General features: G+C 36.6%; 1 protein-coding gene across 1 annotated transcript in view; it reads right to left on the reverse strand.

Moving 5' to 3' along the window:
• Positions 1-3,368: 3,368 nt before the first annotated feature.
• Ndst4 (N-deacetylase and N-sulfotransferase 4) overlaps positions 3,369-21,523 on the reverse strand; it is a 309,646-nt gene continuing 291,491 nt past the window's right edge. The window contains exons 11-14 of the mRNA XM_048456956.3: positions 17,059-17,229; positions 15,946-16,055; positions 9,794-9,896; positions 3,369-7,076 (exon numbers count right to left, since the gene is read on the reverse strand). Of these exons, the coding sequence (XP_048312913.2) occupies positions 6,957-7,076; positions 9,794-9,896; positions 15,946-16,055; positions 17,059-17,229 (504 nt within the window). The 3' untranslated portion in view covers positions 3,369-6,956. The remainder of the gene's footprint in view (positions 7,077-9,793; positions 9,897-15,945; positions 16,056-17,058; positions 17,230-21,523) is intronic.

Consider the following 21,523-nt stretch of genomic DNA (forward strand, 5'->3'; position numbering starts at 1 on the left):
CCACGCTCTCCTGCCCTTAAGTGCCATCTTCCGTTGAAATAATTTTTGTCTCAATATACATAGTAGATTTGCATAGGATTAATTCTTTTAATATGATGAAGGCTTTCTGGGTAAAGAAACACTGACTTTTAGGAAATGTTCTAGAAACCTTCAAGAGAGGAAAAAAGTGGATCTCCACAATGAGAATTTAGTGCCTAGACTCCTGCTTGAATCTACAAGGAGAAAATTTATGTCTGCGCCTTCAGTGTGGAGAAGGCAGACTGCAGAAATTATTTCAGGTAGCTTCGGCAAATCAGTCTTGGTTTGAGCCTCAAAAGTAAGCAGATTAGTGTACCCAGGACATCAAGTCTCCCCACGGCAGGTTATTGATTTTGTGGTCTATCTTCATCAGCAAGCAGAAAAAAAATAAAAGAAAATATATCAATGTAACATTCTCTCTCTTGACACAAGGTCATTTGTACATCTGTGTGTCTTGGTTATTGTACTAGGACTCTGTTTTTGCTTCCCTGACAGGAGTAGTTGAGGTTGCTCCCTGATACTGTGTTACATAAGATTTTTCTCTTTTATCCCAAGTCTAATAACTAGAAATGGCCTTTGGCAGACAGAGAATATTGTCATGATTCTCTTCTATCTTTGCCAACAATTTTCTGTTACCTTTTCAGCTGTGCATTTTTACTGCCTTGCTAGTATCATATTTCTGGTAGGTCATTTATATTTCTAAAAACATTTATGAAACTTCAGGAATGATAATAGAGAAGAAAATAATTAATAATTTCAGAAATACTTGTGTATACAACGAATATTTCTGATTATATGGAGATATTTTTAATTCTACTTAATTCAAATCAGAAAGTGCCTGAAGTTTTGGCACCATTATTCTATTTATACAGATGTATTAAGCATCTCATTAACAATTAATATTATTTCTTTTGTCTGTGAAAAAGTAGTCTAAAATTTATTGGCCTGCAAGGTCGAGTACCAAGTCACCAACGTCTATCTTCTTCAATAGATTGAACTTTTAAATTCAAAGCCATGTCCTTTTCCTACTCAGTGTATTACAGACAGGCAGCTCTTAGATTTGTTCTGATTATAAATCAACAGTTTTGTGAGAAGCAATACTTTGAGATCTTTAAATCAACATGAAAGAACAAAAGTCAGAATAGTTCAATGCTTCTGTCTATGGATGTTTAATTCTTACCAAATTCAACAGTGAGGTTGAGAAGAAATGTTCTCTTAGAAAACCTGGCTAGAAGATGTAGATTTACAAATAAAATTGTATTTAGAAAACAGGCCAAACTCTTCAACTAAATGTCTCTCAAAATATGTGTCCTGGGCTTGTGTACTAGAGAATGACTTTGTATCTGTCTAAATTTGTGACCAAAAGTTTCATTTAAGTTTTACCAGGTAAAACATAGACGATATTTCATGCTTTTTTATAATATTGCTTATTCTGTGATATACCTTATGTTATGCACATGTGATACACTAATTAAAAGAAATGATAACTTATTTTATAAGGTATCCTGTAGATATCTGCGAAAAAATTGTAGAACCAAGTGTATGCGAATGGTGTAATCCAAACATAGCAAATAACCTGGTATTATCACCCTAATACTTAAAGAGCTGAGAAAATAGTGAAAGCTTCAAGACAGAGGTCCAAGTTAAGTCTTACAGAGTTGGGAGACAATATTGCTTTATTGTAGATAGGAAGAAATTAAGGAGGAAAGGGAAATGGGTCTTCATAGCTATGTTGATTGCTTAATGTTCAAAGATTAAAATGTTAGAGAATCAACGATGCCAGCACATCTAAGAAATTTATTAAGGAAGAGGCAAAAATAAATGCTCTAATAGCTCCTATACAAAAGTCTAGAGTCTAAAAATTGTAGTGTAATTGAAAATGCAAATGGATAGTTACTTGAATTTTTAATGTATATTTTAATGTGAAGAAAGAAAGGTCTGGAAGGCAAAAACCTCAAATCATAGTTTAAAAAAAATCTCCACAGACCTTGCTATGGATTTTACAAAACTTATGTTTACAGGAATATTTGAAAGTTTAAAAATAGTGAATGATCTGGTTCTATTTTCAGGCTATAAAGCCCATTTCATCAGTGGTAGGGGATACAATTTACAGAGAAGCGGACGATCCCATTCAGAGACTTTGTTAACAAGAAGGTAGGTGCTAGTCTGTCATATCAGAATGTTCAGGGGTGAGTTAGAAAGTGAAGACTCCCTGTTATGACTTTAGAGACATCCGGTAAAATCGGGAGAGCGTCAGTGGACCTTATTTCAGCTTCCATCTCATTCTTCTCCAGCCCCGAGTTTGCATCGCTCACACCCATCCAGATCGGATGTATCAGGAAGAGTCCACTGGTCCCTGGTAATAGCTTTGCTTCCCTTCCAGCACATCATCATATTCAGGCCTCAGACCTCATCCTCCATCTGTGTTAACTTGGAGTCACCACCTTGGAACACAACATTCACTTCCTACAGCCCGTTTGTTGTTTTCTGAAATCTAGCCCCCTTCAAAGGCCTGTGTGTCATGCCAGGTCCTGTGCCTAAGCTGAGAAGGTACATGGTTAGTAAACTATTGCGTATTGTGTCTGTCCTGTGGTAAGTGGTACAAGTTTGGCCATTTTTTAAAACTCTATGAAGAAATAGCTTTCCAACCCATAGAATGGATAGCAGGCTAACAAACAAGCAGCAAGTGAGAGGTAAATTGAGATCTGTGCTGACAGATAGGAGAGCTTTGGTCCACATGTGACTCCTGTACAGCAGAAATGTGTTCAGTCACACCTAAGTGTTTAGGGATCATTGCCACCTAGAGTTTTGAAGACCCAATATAAACACAGTAATATAAATATCTCAACATTTTTAATTGTTTGACTGCCGATATATCATGGATGCATTATATATTTGCAATGGGAAATACAGAAAATAATGATATTTGATACTTAGAAATATAAAATATAAACATATGATAGAGTATTTTAATCTACAGAATAGAAGCTTCCATTAGATGGTTAAAGTTGAGATTTAGAGAGAAATCATGATCATTTTCTTACACCTTTTAGTATTTTTATATATGCCACCAATAAGCTTCTCTTTTGTTGAGGAAATTAGAGGTGTAGATCTGATATTTTGTGCAATGTGTCCACTGGTCGAGAGAATAATTATGGAGAGAGAAAGAAAAGATAAAAGGGAAGTCACCAGTGAGGACACCCTGGTGTGCTGTCCCAAGAGAAGAGAAAAGCCATCCAAACAGAGAAGGCACCACCTCACTGTGAGTGTTGCTTGCCAGAATGGGCCAGAAAGCAGCACAACTTTGGAATAATAATTAGGAAGATAGTTTCTCGTTTGACCAGATACAATTGTATATTTTTGTCATATATGTTTTATTATTAGCAGGAGTAGAAAACAGACAGTCCTGTTGGGTGGAATAGAAGACAGCCATGATAAGTTATACATCGTTTTTATACTAACATACTTCAGCACAGCTAGATCAGGCACTGAGCTGTTATCTAAACATTCTTACTGGGAGGCTATAATAACTTCATTGCCTCTCATTTACAGGAGGGAAAAAAGACTGTGGCTCAAGGAAGTTCCACAAACTATCTAAGGCCACACAGCTACTGAGAGGTAGGACTGGGATGAGGATGCCGATTTTGAAGGACCCATTCCCAAGTCTGGGTGACAAGCATTTGATGTTTGGCATCCAGGAAGTGTGTATGCGATGATGAAGACAAGAAGAGGAGGAATCAACTGACACCTAAATCTAGCTGCAGGAGAAACAGAATCACTCCAGGGGCTGTGCCCGCAGCAGAGTGGACTCTGCTCAAGAGACAACCATGGTCGTTTATGCTAGGGTGACAACAGCAATTTTAACAATTTCATTTCAGTCAATGTTGAGTTTTTGCTCTGCTTATCCCATTTATCTCACTTGCTAACAAAGTTTGTGAGACCAAAAAACTCTTTAGGTTCCTCAGACACAACACATTTACAGATTTTTTTTTTTTTTGCTCATTTCGATGTATATAGTTTTCTGGCAGTACTGAGTTCCTAAAGTTGATTTAGAAAAGCATGTCTATTATTCCGAGACTACTAGATTAGATAGTCTGCTCTATAAAGTCCTGGCCAGGGTTGTTTTTCAGCCCATCTGCCTCCTCAAGCAAACAGCATTTTCTACCACCACCACAAATAGAACACTTAAATATTGTTTCTCTATAAATACCTTGTGCTGTCTGTAATTTAAAATAAATTAATCAATAAGTCCAGAATATAGGTTATTTTGTATTACTTAAAACAGTAAGATTTAAAAAACAGCACAAGACTGAATGCAAGTTTGGTTTGCTAAAATTTAGGCAACCCCTCCAAAATTCTATAAGGTGTGTGTATGTGTGTGTGTGTGCGTGTGCGTGTGTGTGTGTGTGTGTGTGTGTGTGTGTGTGTGTGTGTGTGTGAATCAGCAGTGCTGTTCTTTATACTTTTAAAATTGTGTTTGGTCATTATTAAATAGAAACTAAATTTTATTTTAGATAGATTTTCATAATATAACTTTTAAGAGTTAGTATTTGAAACAAACATTATTTTTGCCTTTAACAAATGAACTAATTGACAGTTATGCTTGTAAGTCAGGCAAGGCCCAAAATATCTGGAAAGGAATGAAGAAACTGTGTCTTTATGTTAAAGGACATGAAAAATATTCCAGTATTTAAACAAACTTATGTGGTATAAAACTGAAGATGTAATTTAAAATTCTGAAAAACGACATTATTGAATTCCGAGACACCAATCCTAAGGTGGGAAGAAATCTTAAAAAGGAAAATATTATTAAAGCTGAGATTTGCAGATCGTTACAGTGCAGAATCTAGAATTGCAGATCCCTTTAAACTTTTAGAAGTTTTGTTACATAATTAAATACAGTTTCTCACTTCATTATCCAACATAGCAAGAAAAATACACATAATGATTGGAATAACCAGGAAAGAGAGTGGTTATGCCTGGGTGAGATTTTGATTTCAGATATAGGTGGGTGAGGCACTGATATGTATACGTCATTAGAAGGTGAGAAAACGCAGAAAATTCATTTCATGACCAAATTTATTGAGTTAAATCAATATCATTTGATATGAAAGTACCCTCTTTCCATTCTATAACTATCATTTTAGTTCCCTGTAAAGGAAATAAGATTTTCCTCTAGGTCAGAAAAACAATGATTAGAGCTGGGTGTAGTATTGCACATTTGGAATCCCACTGCTCCAGAGGGAGAGGCAGGGGGTTGCACATTTCAAGACAGCCTGGGCTAAATAGTAATAGTCTGTCTCACACAGAACAAAAGAATGTGGCAGAAATTCTAATATAACTGGAAGGGAGGTGGTGAATAAATGGCTGTGGTTTAAATAAATAATTGTCATTATTATTTCTCCATTTTAAGAGACTGTGTCAAGCACTTGTATAAGTAACAAGGGTGAGAATTAAATCCCTACAGCTAGAAATGAAACTGGGAATTATTGTGATTTATATTAATAAAGTTCACATTTTCTCTAAAAGATCAAGAGCCTTTAGGCAAGACTGTTAAGAAAAACAAGAAAACAAAGAAATAGAGATGACAAATTGGATTTTCAATATGCAAAAAAGACACCAATTCTCTTTAAGAATAGACAATTTCACTTATCTAGTCCATTTTCACACTAAAAAAAACAAAAATAAAAAATCCACATCTGTTATTGAATTAATGCAAGAATGAATTCTCTAACGATGGGGATGATGGTATTATTTACAACCTTTGGAAATATTTCTGTGGAGGAGGGAACTTTGTGGGTAATGTTCCCAAAGTCACCTTGATCGACTGTTCTGGTGAAATTTTGCCTTCGTGTATCACTAAAAAGATAAACAACACTTTCATAGATCATCATGGACAAACAGGATAAAATTCTGGTAAACAATTTTATATAGTCCAGATATTATAGGAAGCTGTTACTCAAAACAAAAATAGCACTTCTTGTCTTAAAATAAACTTGTGAGTTTTATGTCAAAGAAACTGGGTTCAAGTTAGGGAATCAGTGATGTTCTCACGCATAACTTTGCGATATAACTTAACTTTTAGATATATTTTAAAGTGGACAGTAAAACTTTATTATAGTAGATGTAGTTGCCTATATGAAACATCATGCTTTAAAGAGATGGAAATATTTCCTACATAGAAGGAATAGTGCCTATTTAGACCTGCAAATACAATTTGATCTTTAAATTTCTAGTCAACAAAGCTTTTCTTCTTCCTTTTTAGAATAATGAACAATATATATATATAAATGCTACATCACTGTCAAGGTGGGAACCTTGGTAATGTAGTAGATCATGGACTCATTAAAAATGGCCCTCAGCTACTAGGGTTCAGAATCACAACTTCTGTCTTAATGGAGCTCTTGAGAGACCATGTGGAGTTTTCTGAGCATGGCATGCCCTTGTGATGACCTGAAACTCTCAGAGAACATGGTCTCTCCCCACCTTACAAGGGGAAGATGGACCAACAGAACCAGATAAATGATACTTATAAACATTAGCCCTTAATTCAGACAGTGGGTTAGATCTGACTTCATTTACAGACACTGCAGTTCTAAACTTTTCCTCAGATTTTTTAATCGACAATTTGCATATAGTCAGAACATTAGTGGTCATGTGATGTCTGGAATGCGAGCTAACAGAGAAAGTGAGCTGCATGAAGACACCCAGACTAAAGAAACTGGATAGTGCCACAAACCCCATGTTTTGTTTCCAAAAGCCTTATGTAAGGATTAATGCTAATAATTGCCAATGCGTGCATATGTTTTCATTTTATGTAAAACATTGAAGGGGATTTATTCACAGTCCTCTCTTGACAAGCGTACAAAAAGCATAAAGTTGTGCGGTTTGCCTTTTCTGCTTTATGGTGACTCTGGGCCCGTTTCTCCCCACTGGTGCTATCTCACTTTCTGCAGCTCCTGTCTGAGCCACGAGGGCAGAGGCTGCCCCAGCCTGTGCAGCAGCTTCGAGAGCTCCACGTTGTGGTCCCGGTAGTAATTGGAGAGGAAGGTTCTGGCCTGGAAACAAAAAGGAAGACTTAAAGGACACTCTTAGCTCATCAAGTATCTCCATTTTAGAAATACCCTATCCCAGTCTGTATCTACAAATTGTTCCATTACTATTTTTCTTTAATCACTCATTTACACTTTGAGAAATTCTGACTAAATCATAGATATAAAATAAAGATGTACAAGTGAGCCCCGGGAGAATTAACTGCCGTCATGACACTTAAAGATTTTGAGATGTAAAATATTTTTGAGAAAAATATTGAAGCATAATATCAGAGAGTGAGATTGCATTAATGCTCAATCAAATGTATTGGAACAAGTACAATAAAATATACAAACTTCATTTAAAAATTATTCCTTATACTAAACATTTTAAAAACATATCTGTCTATAACGGAGTAATGATGTGGAATGTCTTTCTGTGTGAGTTGCGTTGACTGGTTAAGGAATAAAGCTGTTTCGGCCAATGGCTTAGCAGAGTAAAGCCAGGTAGGAAATCTGAACTTAGATATAGAAAGAGAGTAGGTAGAGTCGAGGAGATACCGTGTAGATGCCAAAGAAAGAAAGATGCCATTGCTGGAATCTTTCCAGTAAACCACAGACTCGTGATGATACACAAAATAAACGGCTTAATTTAATATATAAGAGATAGGTAGTAATACACCTAAGCTATTGGCCAAACTGTGTAGTTAATATAGTTTCTGTGTTTTTATTTGGGTCTGAGCAGTTGAAGAATGAGCAAGCAGTCTCTACCTACAGAGTAAAATTACTGATTATAAATAAAACTGACTACACCACATATTTGGAAATTTTATTCACGAATTCTCTCTTTATAAACTATTATAAACAATACCTCTTAAGAGTTAGGTTGCCTTGTTATATTTTTAAATGCTGAATAAACCTGAAGAGTTTGATTCGCAAGATTACTTCTATTTGTGTGTGTGTGTGTGTGTGTGTGTGTGTGTGTGTGTGTGTGTGTGTGCGTTTCTGTGTATATTCTCATAGGCTCCTGCAAAGGCTAGAATAAGACATTGGATTGGTTGGGGCTTTGCTGGAGTAGTAACAGTGCTCTTACCCAATGAATTATCATTCCAGACCCCAGGTAAATTGATGAGTGTATATATACACACAGATTAATTAAGTATGTATTAATGAGCATATATATTCAGATTTCTGGAAAATAGAAAATTGTTAACTTACTTTTCTTCCTGCAATATTCTTCATCAAACTACCCAGTAAAGTTACTTTCTTCTGGTTTTTTTCTGTTTCCCATAGAATTGATCAATACTTTCATGTGCAAATATTCATAGTGATCAAACATATTTTTCTCTTGCATAGAAATTCTACCAACTCCCCTAAGCTCTTCTCAACATTTTAAATACAAATGAATTTCTTTCTCTACAAAACTCCCCTAGCAACTTTTGTGTATACTGTGGAAATGGATTTAGGACAATTACATTTCATCTTGAACCATTCGCCATGCATTTCATTATGTTTCTCCCCTTAAAGCAGATGGTGTACACCTCAAATGGGGAATAAGATGTTTACAGTAGTGGAGATGCTACATTGATGTTTTGGGCAGATTAAAGTGATTGCTGAAAGCCTTTAGAAATTACTGAGTTCAAAAGTAAATTAAGGACTTTCTGGCACTTATATCACCATGGCAACACATGAAGGATGCCTACTGCCCTTGCCTACCTGGCCTTAGGGGAAATGCTCACAATATCTGGCTGTTTTCCATCTACCATTTCTAATATAATACATCTTCCACATAATATGATTTCCATTATTTTTTGTCTTTGGAGTTTGGTTTATTATTATTTTGTGCCTCCACAAATTAGTGACCCTAACTAATTTGTTCTAACTAACTAATCCGATCATCAAATCAATCCTAACTAATCCAATGACCCTAACGAAATTATTCACCCCAAAATGAATTTCAGTAGCCATTTTATCCTTCTATCTTCTGCATTGCTTAACTCAGCATCAGGCATGGTTTTGGTACCAGATGGATGTGATGTGCGCTGGTTAGTTTTTGCCAGTTCGCCCAAACTAAAGACATCTGAGAAACAGAGAACCTCAATTGAGAAATTGACTCCATCTGATTGGCCTGTAGACACATCTGCAGGACATTTTCTTGACTTCTAATTGATGCAGGAGTGCCCAGCACACTGTGTGAAGTGCCAACCCTGGGCATGTTGGCCAGGACTATAGAAGAATGATAGCGAGCAGGCCAAGGGAAGCAAGCCAGTAAGTAGCATTCCTCCACTGTATGTGCTTCAACCCCTGCCTCCAAGTTCCTACCTTGATTTCTTTCAGTGGTGGAGCATCACCTTAAAGTTGTAAGCCGAAATAAACCCTTTCCTCCTCAACTTTGCTTTTTAGTCGGGGTAGTTATCACAGAAACAGAAGTCAAACTTGAACAATGTACACTGACTACATGTTAATAATACATATTGTGTTTTTTTTAAAGCATTGTTTACCAAATAATTATTAAGTGCCTTTCAATGTGAGAAAGAGTTAATTTTGGTGTATAATTATACGTTGAATTCTAACAGGAAACAATTTCAATAACATTTATCAGTTCTTTCTCTCTCTAACAGCTTCTAAGTATGTAAAACAATTGATTTCAAAGACAGATCAGAAAAGAAAGACGCACGCTTTTCTTCCTGGTTTTCAAACAGCAATGTACTGTTGCCAAGTAATTCAAACCAAGCACACATTACCTCTGGATCCATGGGTGGGTATTTTCGACCTTTACTCTTCCCAAGGCATTTGGTTTTTCCTCCTTCCAGGAGCTGACACCAAAAGCCCTTTTGGGGATCAAACCTAAAATACATAAAACGTGTATAATTGCAAGTAAAGAGCCTTCCCAGTCAGATAAAAGAGCTACACTTTTCTATGCCAATTGCTTTAATTTCATTCATTTCTACAAACGTTCTGCTGATTTAAGAAATGATAATAGATATTAAAAATGCTGTATTATACTATATACTTTCAAGTAATTTTACTGAAAGAGAAAAGGCACGTAGACCTGCAGCACATTTTTATATTGAAATTGTTATGTTCCATGCTTTTGCTATGAATCTGTAAAAAAAAGCAAAAGATTAAATATTAAAGCTTACAGCTTACATATAAAGGGCTTTTGGATACTTTGTTTGTATATGACTGTGATTTCCATGTCAAAATATATTAAAAGATCTCTGAACTCATTTAATGAGTTTTATTAGTTGGTCCGAATTTTATGTAGGTATACTATTCTGAGTATAATTATAATTGAGCCTTCTAATTTAAAAACAAATACTATTTCTATTATATAGTTATATATTTTAAACTTTCAAAAAATAAATAAGAAGATAGCAAAATAGCATTATCTGCTTTTATGGTATTTCATTTAATCAATCAAATAACTTGGAGTTTTTTCATAATTAAAAAAATTAAAATATTCAATTATATCACATTGTGCTTAGAAAGAATGAACTTTTCCTACTTAAAAATATCTTTGTTTAAATGGATTACTATGTCTTGTAAAAAATTTTCAAATGTGTAAACATTTCAGATACGAGACATAGGCACTCTAGTTGGTGAGTGGAATGTAGCTCTCTTCTTGCCCGTTGTTGAAGGCAGATGATCCTGTCGGTGAATCTCACAGCGGTAGCTGTACTTAACTCTTTATAGCTGTCACTTGCCACGCTGCTCAAGATGTCTAACCTTCAGACTAGCCAGATACCACACTCAAGTCTGTATAGATCTGACCCCTTGCTGTGGGGATAATGAGAAATTTCATAAAACAGCTATTTTAAGAAAATCAGTATGCATTTTTCTGAGTGGAGCACTGCACTAATTCACCTGTTCAAAAACACAGTCCCTGGAAATAATCATTAAAAGAGAATGTCAAGGGTATGGAGGAATGCACCTTGAATCGCTGAAACCCACTCTATGCCGAGGCAGAGTACCTGAGTCAGACGTTGTTGTCTTTCTGATACCACTTCTTTGCACTTAAAAAATTCAAACATTAAACCACCCTTTTCTGAAAGATACATTACTATGCTTACTAAAGTCTGCTAGACTAAGTTTATAATTCATATTCATACTCTCACCACATTATGACTCTCCTAAAAAGACAAACAAACAGAAACAAACAAACAAAACAAAGAACAAAAACAAAAAACCAAGGGGGGAGCCTGGATTTTCCATGTGACCTTTAGCACATTAGGTGCTATAGCTTTATTAGCGTCATAATCCTTGGGACTTTCCAATTGAAACTCAGTACAGAAAACAGTGTAATCTATAAAATTACAGCCAGTTGTAGATTGAGATCTGCCATGTGATTGACACTGTAGTGACACACAGATTTTGGTTTTGTTTTAAGGTAAAAGTGCTGAGAAGTCATGGTTGCCAGTGCTGAAACTGAGTGTGGTTGATCTTAGGGACCATCAAGGCTCAGAGGATGCTGTGTGTTTCAAATGCGTCCATCGAAGAAAACAAACCGTTTCAAGCAACAGAAGGGTAGACGACACAATTCTACTGTTGCTAGTACAATTTTCCAGGCACTACTTTCTTTGTTAAACTGGAGAATTGACTTAATTAAAACCATGGAAAGTGAACAAAGTCATAATCAGAAATGTTTTCCTTGCTTTCTCAGCAAAGGAACAGCCTGCTTGCTTTTAATGAGAGGCTCTTTCTAGTTCTTTAGTTCTTTGTGGGTCAAAATTCAAGATTTTGGCCAACCCGAAGAAGAAACCATTGCCATCAACATGTCTGAAAACTCTCCATTTCCCTGCCTAGTTTCTCAAGCATGTGGGGAACACTGGTGCCCACTATAAGCACAACCAGTCAGCCAGGTAGAATTTGGGGTTAAAACTTCAAAATTTATATTTCCCTTGTCATTTCCTGCACTTGCTGCGTTAATCAAGACAGCAAACACACACACACACACACACACACACACACACACACACACACACACACACAGAGAGAGAGAGAGAGAGAGAGAGAGAGAGTATTTTACAGCTCCATTCAGTCCCACTTAGTTAGTGAAGAACAAGAATATGTCCACTGTAGTGTCCAGTCAGACTGATCAGCCACACACCAGTGCTCCAAGCAGCAATTCCATTTTGTAAAAGACAAATAAAGGAGAAGAGCAGGAGGGATTTCACAGACAGTGCCTGGTGCATGCCAATCTTCCTACAAAGCATCTTGACACCTGTGGTTACAGCCAGTTGCAGATAAATTGGACTTTGGTAGAGCCCTGCTTGTAAATACTATCCTTGACTCTAGGACCTGGAAGAGAAGCAGGGCTGTAGCTTTGACTCAGTCAGATCCCTAGATGTTGACAGAAACTCTAATGCTATTTTATTACTATGGTTGCAACTCAGTTACAAAGGGAAGAATGTGTGGCTTGTTTTGTGTAAAGTCAAATGTCTGAGAACTTCTGTTGAGTACTAACAAGAAAGGAAAAATGAAAGAATGTACCAAATAAGAAGGGAAATTTAAATTTATCACTATGGGACTTGCTCCATGCATAAAACATGGAAAAGGTTTGCATTTTTGTTGCTCAGCAGATGTTTTAGAAAGATGAAGCATAATTGACTGGGATGTAAAGTTAATTAGTTGCAGAATATTTTGTTGCCCTGGGCCCATTCCTGTAACACCATTGCACCTGAAATTTGCTTCTGCACATACGTGATCTCTTTTATGGCAAGAGGGAAATTTTCCTTAGTTTCCTTCCTGACCTATTGTTAGAAAGACCTGATCCATGCTGTTTAGGTTGTACTTGTACATGTTACCAATTAAAATCAGATACATCAGTAGTCAAATGGATAGGAGAAGACAGAGTCATTTCCAGCCTGAACTTTCCAATCTGCTCCCTGTGTATCGCAGGCCTTCTTCTAGTGTTCATTAATTTCCCAAGAGGAAAAACAATTTGGCCTGCTGTGTGAAATGAGATAGGGACACCGGCATCACAATGGCCCTAAACAGTATTTTCTGCCTCGGGATGAGAATATTTAACTGTGGGAAGTCAAACTACAATGCTGGTAGCAAAGCTGAGGTGTCCGGACCCACGCCGGCAACATCTCCCCTTTCTGGGTAGTGTAGGGTCTCAGGGTAAGCTGTGGGTTTTTCTTGTTCCGCACAGTAAGTGTTTTAACTTTGTTCAGACTGGGGAATGAGCCATCCTGAATAACGAAGGTCATTTTTAAACATACGGCTTTTGTGACCCTGACTGTTTGGGATCCTTTTATTGCTTTGCTAACTTCATAGGTGCTACATCTACCAGACTGATTTTCTCTAGGTTATATCAATTCATTGTTGTATGGTTTCATTTTAACAGTCATGAAATTGTGAACATAAGATTCAAAACCTTTTCAAATAATTGTTAAACAACTTTTAGGACATGAGTTGGCTGACATTTGACTTCATTTATTATGCCAAGCATCACTATAGTGCTTAATTTCGAAATAGGTGAGATATATTAAAATCCATATATTTTGCACTTGTTTATAAACTCTCCTTCATAGGTATGACTTTATAGGTTTATTGAGCCATAAGCAACTATTTGCAGTAAAAAAGGACAGAGCCATTACCTAGGATAATGCTGAGAAGGGCAAGATATGCCAACATCAATAACTGTTAATGCAAAACACATTATGGGAAGCTTTGTCTGCTCAATCAAGAGGGGCATGCCTTGTGTGACTGCTATTTCCATGTGTAGGTAAGAACTTCATTAGGATTGTTTTAGCGGATAAGGAAAAACCCAATCTCATTACTGCTTTTCCTGTCCCTCCATTACCCTCTATAATTGTCTAATTGCTGAGTCTAATCTTCTGTGAACTGGGAAATTATATAATCAGGCTTGTTAGAATTTCGTCTAAAATTTAATAGGCTTTATATCAGTGCTTGGGGGAGCCTTTTATGAGTAGAGTACATGCCCTTTTAAAGTGTGTTTCAGCTGCTTGGAGTGCTTCTTTTTGTTAACTCCTTTACCCCATTATAAAATGACTTGAATAGATAGTTCTGTCTTCCAAGACGAGGACCACATATATACTATACCTCATGTCCCTTTTAAATACAACATGGCCCTCCTGGCCAAGAGAGAGGGTTGCATCTCTGTCTTTTGAATTCGGACTTGATTCACTGATTGTTGTGACTGACAGAACAAAGCATGAAGCTAGTTTTGTGGCTGTCAAGTCTAGGTCACAGCAGCCACGGTCACATGAGCCTTCTGCTGTACATTCCTTTTTAGAATACAACTAGTTTATTGTGGAAAAGTAAGGACAGAGAGAAGCTACATGTAGAGTCTTCATGCAACTGAATTCAGTCTTTGACTCAGTAGCCAAAGATGAGTGAGTGAAGAAACCTTCAGACAATTTCAGTGTTTGGTCATTTGAGTATCATAACCAGATACTCAAGTCTTCCCAATGGTGATCCTACATATCAATGGGTAGCAATGAAACAATCTTCAGTTATTCCTTTCTACTTTCTGACTTATGAAACCCATGATGCCATATGGCAAAAGGGCTGTCATCATATGTGTTAGCTATAGTGATGGTTTGTAATGCAACAATAGACTATCACACTGTATGATTCCATTTTGAACATTCTAATAAATGGAGAATTAAATATTGTTGTGTAATGGTTTCAGTGAGGCTAAATCTTTCCATGTTGAAGGTAAACTTCTTAAGACATGGGATAGAAAAAGTGAGATGAAACAACACGATTCTTTAAAACTGAGTGTTTACGGGAAGGGGGCATGAAATAAACAACTCAAAATAGATGAATGAAGTCCCCGAAACTGAGCAGATTCACTAGGTGCCTCTCCACCCACACAAGTATATTAACAATAAAATCTTCTGAGAATGACTGTCAGAGGGACTTAGCTGCTTGAAGACTCAGACCAAGCAGTCTGACTGGAGAAGCGGTCTGAACAAAGAGGTACCAGACAAACTGCCTAAAACAGGCAAAAAACAACTGGGCTGCCTGCAGGAGGCTCAGGAAAACCGGAGCACCAGGAATGGACACCTCTAACCTGTAGAACGTCCTGCAGGCTGTGAAGTATGCTCCAGGTTTCTAGTTTTTGTCAGGTGTGCTGGGACAAATCATTAGTGGTAGCAGTTGTCCTCGCGTTATTTCTGATTTTCCATCAATCACAATGAAGTTCATTGTTTCACCAAAGTGGACTTTAGTGGTGCGTGTAATTTTGTCTGTTGTTCGTTCCCTATCTGGGGTAAGTAGATGTTTACTCATATCTCCCCAGGAATAGTAGCACACAAATACACTTCTCCCAATCAGTCCAAAATACTCCCCACTATCTCACAGGGAATGATGAGTGTTCAGGTTTCATTTCTCTTCTGTTATGTTTTTATTTGTTTGTTTGTCTGTCTGTCTGCTTTGGTTTTAAGACAGAGCTTCCTCTGCATATCCCTGCCTGTCCTGGAATTTTCTCTGCAGACCAGGATGGCCCTGAACTCAGGGATCAGCCTGCATGTGCCAGGATTAAAGGCATGTGCCACCGTTGCAGACCTGTGGTTCACTTATATGCACTGAGAGAACAAGTCATTTTTACCTTTGTGACTTGAGTGTTTAGGACACTGTACACAAAGTACACATATAACATATCTAAACAAATTCATATTGGAGGAAAGCTCAAAAATGAAATTTATCCTAATATAAAATACGTATTATACTTTATAATGTAAAGTACTCCTGTTATTCAAAAACAGACAACTTATGAGTAATGAGAATATTTCTTTGTGTCTGACTAGCAGAATGATGTATCAACTCATAGCTCGTATAAATGATGCTATATACATACAGACCAGTGATAATTTATGATGGCAAATGATGGCAGTGAAATCAAGCATGAAAAGAAGCTCACGTTAGTGCTTCGGAGTAATTATAATGAGGTGTAACTCCTAGAAACTTCTGGACTTCATCCATCACAGTAGCTGGGTCAGATCTCAGCTGTTGTCCATCAATAATTAGCAACTGCAAAGCCAAAAATAATCACTTATGAAGAACAAAACTGAATTAAATCGACCAAGCTGCCCCTCTTGACCTGGTATGGCATTAATAAATCAGGCCACTTTGAATGAGAAGAAAAAATGCACTACATAGAATGTATTTAAATGTGGCTCTTCTTGCCTCTTTTCTATCTAGTAATAAGGAAAATTTTCCATAGAAATTGTTGCTGTGTGGGTGAATGAACTCAGTTTATTTCTAAGCAGAAGTAAATGCAAATGTCTGTTGCTTTGGGACTGTAGTATGCACAGAGGCTTCCCATCTCTAGTGTGTTACCAGTCAGCCATCCAGTCTAATCAATGCCATCACTAACCTTGAGGCCAATGGCTCAAGAGTGACAACTAAAGTAAAAGTCTCCTGTCTATTCTTACAAACCATGACTGAGAGGAAAATGTTGGCTTCTACTTTCTCATGTTGGGTCACTGCTGGAGAATGGGAAACTTGCCCAAGGGGATGTTTAAACAGAGTGTGAATACCTGTCCCCTTGGAGCTTAAATTGTACCTGAGGCTGAAATGAGGAACTTGGAGGATGGTTTTCTCAAATCTTACTGTGGTTTTGTCCCATGTCTGCTAAGGCTCTTCTCTTTATGGTCATCTAGTTTAAGAACCTCTTCGTTCCCAATAAGGTTCTCAGATATCAGAGAAACAGCAGGAATCCACTTAGATACTTCTACGAAGCTTCTGGCTACAAAGCTTCTGGCTAACTGACTTCTCTACTATTTGTTGAAATTTTTCAATGTTAAATTATATGGCATTTCTTATGGGAAAATGTATTTCTTAAAATCAACTACTCACCAAAAAAGTCTCCTATATATGTGCTTCAGAGCCATCTAGCTATACTTAAAGGTATTAATAAAGTAAAACTATGTAAAAATCCGCAGTTCTTATTGTCTCTATTGTAAACTGTTACCTGTGTGTCAGTGCAATGCAATCATAACATGATAAATGAAACCTAATTTCATACCATTACCTGGGAAGTAGCAAAGTAGGTCAGCCATCTTTCTATGTGCACTGCATACCACCCAGGTACCAGACACCTCCTCTGCAATGCTTTTAAATCAGTTGGGGCCCAAGGTCCTGTTGTGATGACTTCATAGAAATTGAACCTCAGGGCAGCTGGATCTTCATGGGATCGTTGGTGCTTTAAAGGAACAAAGTGTCGGATTAGTTTTTTTTTTTTAATTTCGTGTACATGTATACCTGTGCATTTGTCACATTACTTAAACAGTGGGTTCTCACAGAATATCAAGTGATATGTGGATATATTTGGGATTGTTTTGCTTTTAAAACATGTAGGTCAAAGTCAGAGACAGAATGAAAGGATTTCCTACAAGGGTCTGATTATAAATGAAAATAGGTTAGAGATAAAAATCAAGCTTGGTAAGCTGGAATTGAGACAGGTGTGGGCTCACACATTGCTTGGCCTCCTGTGCCTTCGCAGCTCCTTCTGGGGGCTTCTCAGTGTGCCAGATTCTATAACACAGACACCTCAGATTCTAATTCCTAGCCATTGCTTAGATGTCCTATTCAAGTAGAGGTTGTCCAAAGTGCTTTTGCTCTCTCTGGCTCTTCACCAAATACTATTTCCCTCCTGCTTTTCAGCATCAAAGCCTAGGAGTCTTTCCCACAAAACTATCATTTGGCAAAATAACAGAGCCTCACTAAAGAGACAAATTTAATAATGCAGATGTTTGAAAGATTTTTGTCTCATCCCTAGAGCAGCAACAAAAGTAGTGATAGATTTGGAATATAAAAAAGACGTGAAGCGTAATTGTTGTCTTTAAGGAAATAAAACCTAGTATGAGAGGCAGCGGAGTAACAGATAGCATTAGAGTCATGCATTTAACCAATGTTTAAGAAATATCTTAATGGTGACAACCAGGCCAGTGGAGGAATAATCTAGACTAACAAATGAAGGAAACTTTAATAATGGTCGAAGCATTTGAGTCAAATGTTTTTGAGCCAAAAATGTCAGTAATCATAGAATAAGAAAACATGCAGGGAAAATAGAAGTGGAAAAGGCAAGGTAAGACTGACTTAAGGTGCATAACGTGTGTGCATATCAATGAACTGGTGTTGCATAAATCCAAAAGTTAATAAGGAGAAAAGTCTACCTAGTAAAAGGATGATAATATATAGGGCCTGGTTTGTCTGACAATAGCTGGGATTTTTAAATTATTTTTAAGTAAATTTTACATGTAAATTATTCTCGAAAGTAAAGATAGTTTAGTGAGGGGTCAAAGATCAAGAGAGGAAAGCAGCTGTCTGATAAGTGAAGCTAATATTTTTCTTTATGCATCATGTTGAATATATGCAGATTACATAATCAGTCTAAACAGCAAAACACGTAGAGTTTCCATAATCAGAAAAAAATTGTTAATGTGTTGTGGATGAATATTAATAGAGTACAGCAGGGCTAAAATTCTGTTATAAGCAGTGACAAGAGTGTGCTCAATCTTCTCTTATTGACTTATATAAGTTTAGCGTCAAATTTTCTTTATATTCTTGCAACTAAGATTAGCATAAAAATATGACCAGAAAGTCACAAAGGAACATATTTTATGGAAAAATAGCACTTTAGTTCCTCTGTGAGTTCCATTATCAAAATGTGGGGTAGAAATTACAGTGGCAGGTGACATTCCTGCTGCTTTCTGACTTACACCTGCTGAGCTGCAGATTTACGGTCCTCACTGAAAGGACGGGTCTAGCTAAGTATTAGGCTACATTATTTTGAAATGTGGAACACATTGGGGCCCTTGCTTCAGCAATACAGGCAATAAAAAGTATTATCAGAAAAAATAATTCCCTTAAATCTGTGTATCCAAAGAATTTATTTTGAAAGTAGTCACAGATAAGTACTGTATTATGTACATTCTATTTTATTCAAGCAATTCAATCTATATAGAACTTTCTTTTTATTCCATCCTAAATGGATTACATATTCAGCATTCTCACAATATTTGAATCTAAAATTTTTAATTAAAGTTTACATCTCAGTATTTTTATAGCTTTTAAAATTAACTTTATTATAAAAGCATTTCAAATAAAAAAATTACACACCAAATTAATCACACTGAACGTCTTTACATCTTAATGAGCTTCAATACAGTTAGAATAGGAATTCTGAAGCGGTGGGACTTCATATTGGATTTTACACTTTCGGTATAGAATATATTTTATGTGCTTATCTACCACCAAAACTGAAAAATCCATGACAGAGTTAGAAATAGAAAAACAATTATCTTTTTATCTTCTTTCATAGCTCACATTCCTTGCCTACTTTTAGTCTTCGTACATGCTCTAATATTTAGCCATTCTTGTCACTTTTCTACATGTTATCCATTATGTGCTGGTTAGTTTTATGTAAACTTGACACAGGATAGAGTCCTCTGAAAAAAGAGAACCTCAGCTGAAAAATGTCTCCGTAAGATCTGGATGTAGTGCATTTTCTTAGTTAATCATTGTTAGGGAGGGTCCAGCCCATTGTGAGTGATGCAAACCCTGGGCTGTAATCCTAGGTTCTATTAGAAAACAGACTGAGAAGGCTAGTGTAGAGCAGTCCTTGATGGCCTCGGCATGAGGTTCTGGCCCTGTTTGCACTCCTGATCCTCAATGATGAGCAGTGCTGTGGAAGCCAACATAAGCCAAAATAAATCCTTTTCTCTCCAAGTCGCTTTTGGTCATGGTGTGTCAGCACAGCAGTGGCAACCCTACTAAGACAAAACTGTATATAAATTATTGGTAGTGTTTAAAAGAAATGGATTCATCTTGCCTTGCCTTATACGTTAACATTATAAGACAAAATATACAACGATCTGAAATATAAATGATATAACTGAGAGTCAATAAGAATATTCCTCACTATGAGATCACTGTAGATTTTTTAAAAGTCCTTTGTAAAATATCTCTCTGCTGATTTCTGTTTAATTTTGATTGTTTTTAGGCTACTTCACGTTTTTTGTTTTGAACAAAAGTAAAAGTGTAATAATGCTAGTATATAATTAATTTTGATATTTCTATAACTGTTTAGTTATAATATTTCTTTATTCTTTCAAAATATTACATACACACACATATAACATATCTTGCTCTTTTCCACCTCTTACTTCCCAACATACATTCCCCTTTGACTTCTTCCTTCCAATTTCATGTCTTCTTTTATATTTACTTATTTTTTTAATGAATATTCCACTGAGTACAGTTAGTGTTGCACATATGCACGTGAGTGCTGGAGCCATCCTCTGGAGCAGAGCCACTTACCAGTGGCTGCATTCCTAAAGAGAAGTGACTCTCCTTTCCCTGGAAGTCATCAATTGTCAATAGTTTCTCAGCTAGGAGGGGAGCTGTCGAAGGCCCTCCCCAATCTATGCTGAAATCATCGCTGTCTTGATCTGTGCAGGTCTTATGCAGGTAGCTACATCTAATGTGACCCCATGTGTGCAATAGCCATGCCCCCTCCAAAAGATGACATTTTGCAGTATTCTTTGTGTTTTCTTTCTAATTTTGTTATCCAGCTTTATGCTTTAAAAATACATTTTTATTAATTAAAGAATTTACCACAAATGTCTCATCCTGCATTTATAATCAATTACAAAATTGATTATCCATTTGTTTTTCTACTCTGTCTTTAATCTTTTTAGAAACTTTTCTCTTAATTCATGTGACCACCAGCATGGAGCATGTTTTCTCTAAGGCTACTTTTTCTCGTATGTAATAACCATATGTTTTATTTTTTTTCATCATATCAGTGAGTCTTTAGCAGTGGCTACTATAATTCCTTCTTTCACACTTTTGCATTACCAAAGTCACACAGTTCGGTTCTTTTAACCCGATTGCTAAGGGCCACACTTCCTGCCACATCATTTAGTTCAATTAAAGTGATTCAGACCTATTTTGTGTACTTGTCTAATTTCTTAGTAACTCCAGCCTTGTAGTCACAACCTGTACTCGACAGCATTGTCTTCTCTTGCACTTGGGGTCTTTCTGTTCACAATGGTTCCTTCAAGTCATCTTTCTGAGTATTTTTCATCAGTAAACTCTGTCTGATGTGATTTCATGATTTCTGTTTCCCAAGCTACATGGCTCTGATTCATAAATTCCTGTCTCCAGTTTAGAATTTCCTCCCCGAGTTTATATGACTGACTCTCTTATACATATTATCATAGGGATCTACACATTATGATCATTTCCATAACTCTGCTATTCTCGTTCTCATCTTCACCTGTTTCCTAGCACCCACAACCTCATGTTTCCTTCTCCTGCACTTCTTGCATGTCAACGTAGGCCCATCATTCAGCTGCCCAATGTGACAGAAACTTTATTTATTCTCGAAACTTCTTCATCAAACTCTGCTAAATTTTATCTCTAGGTGCATACTATTTTATATTCTCTTTAGTGTCTACTAAATGGCTTTATCTACTCTCTATTTCTTTTTT

This window comes from Myodes glareolus, chromosome 17 (assembly GCF_982192425.1).
Source record: "Myodes glareolus chromosome 17, mMyoGla1.1, whole genome shotgun sequence".
Lineage (NCBI taxonomy): Eukaryota > Metazoa > Chordata > Mammalia > Rodentia > Cricetidae > Myodes > Myodes glareolus.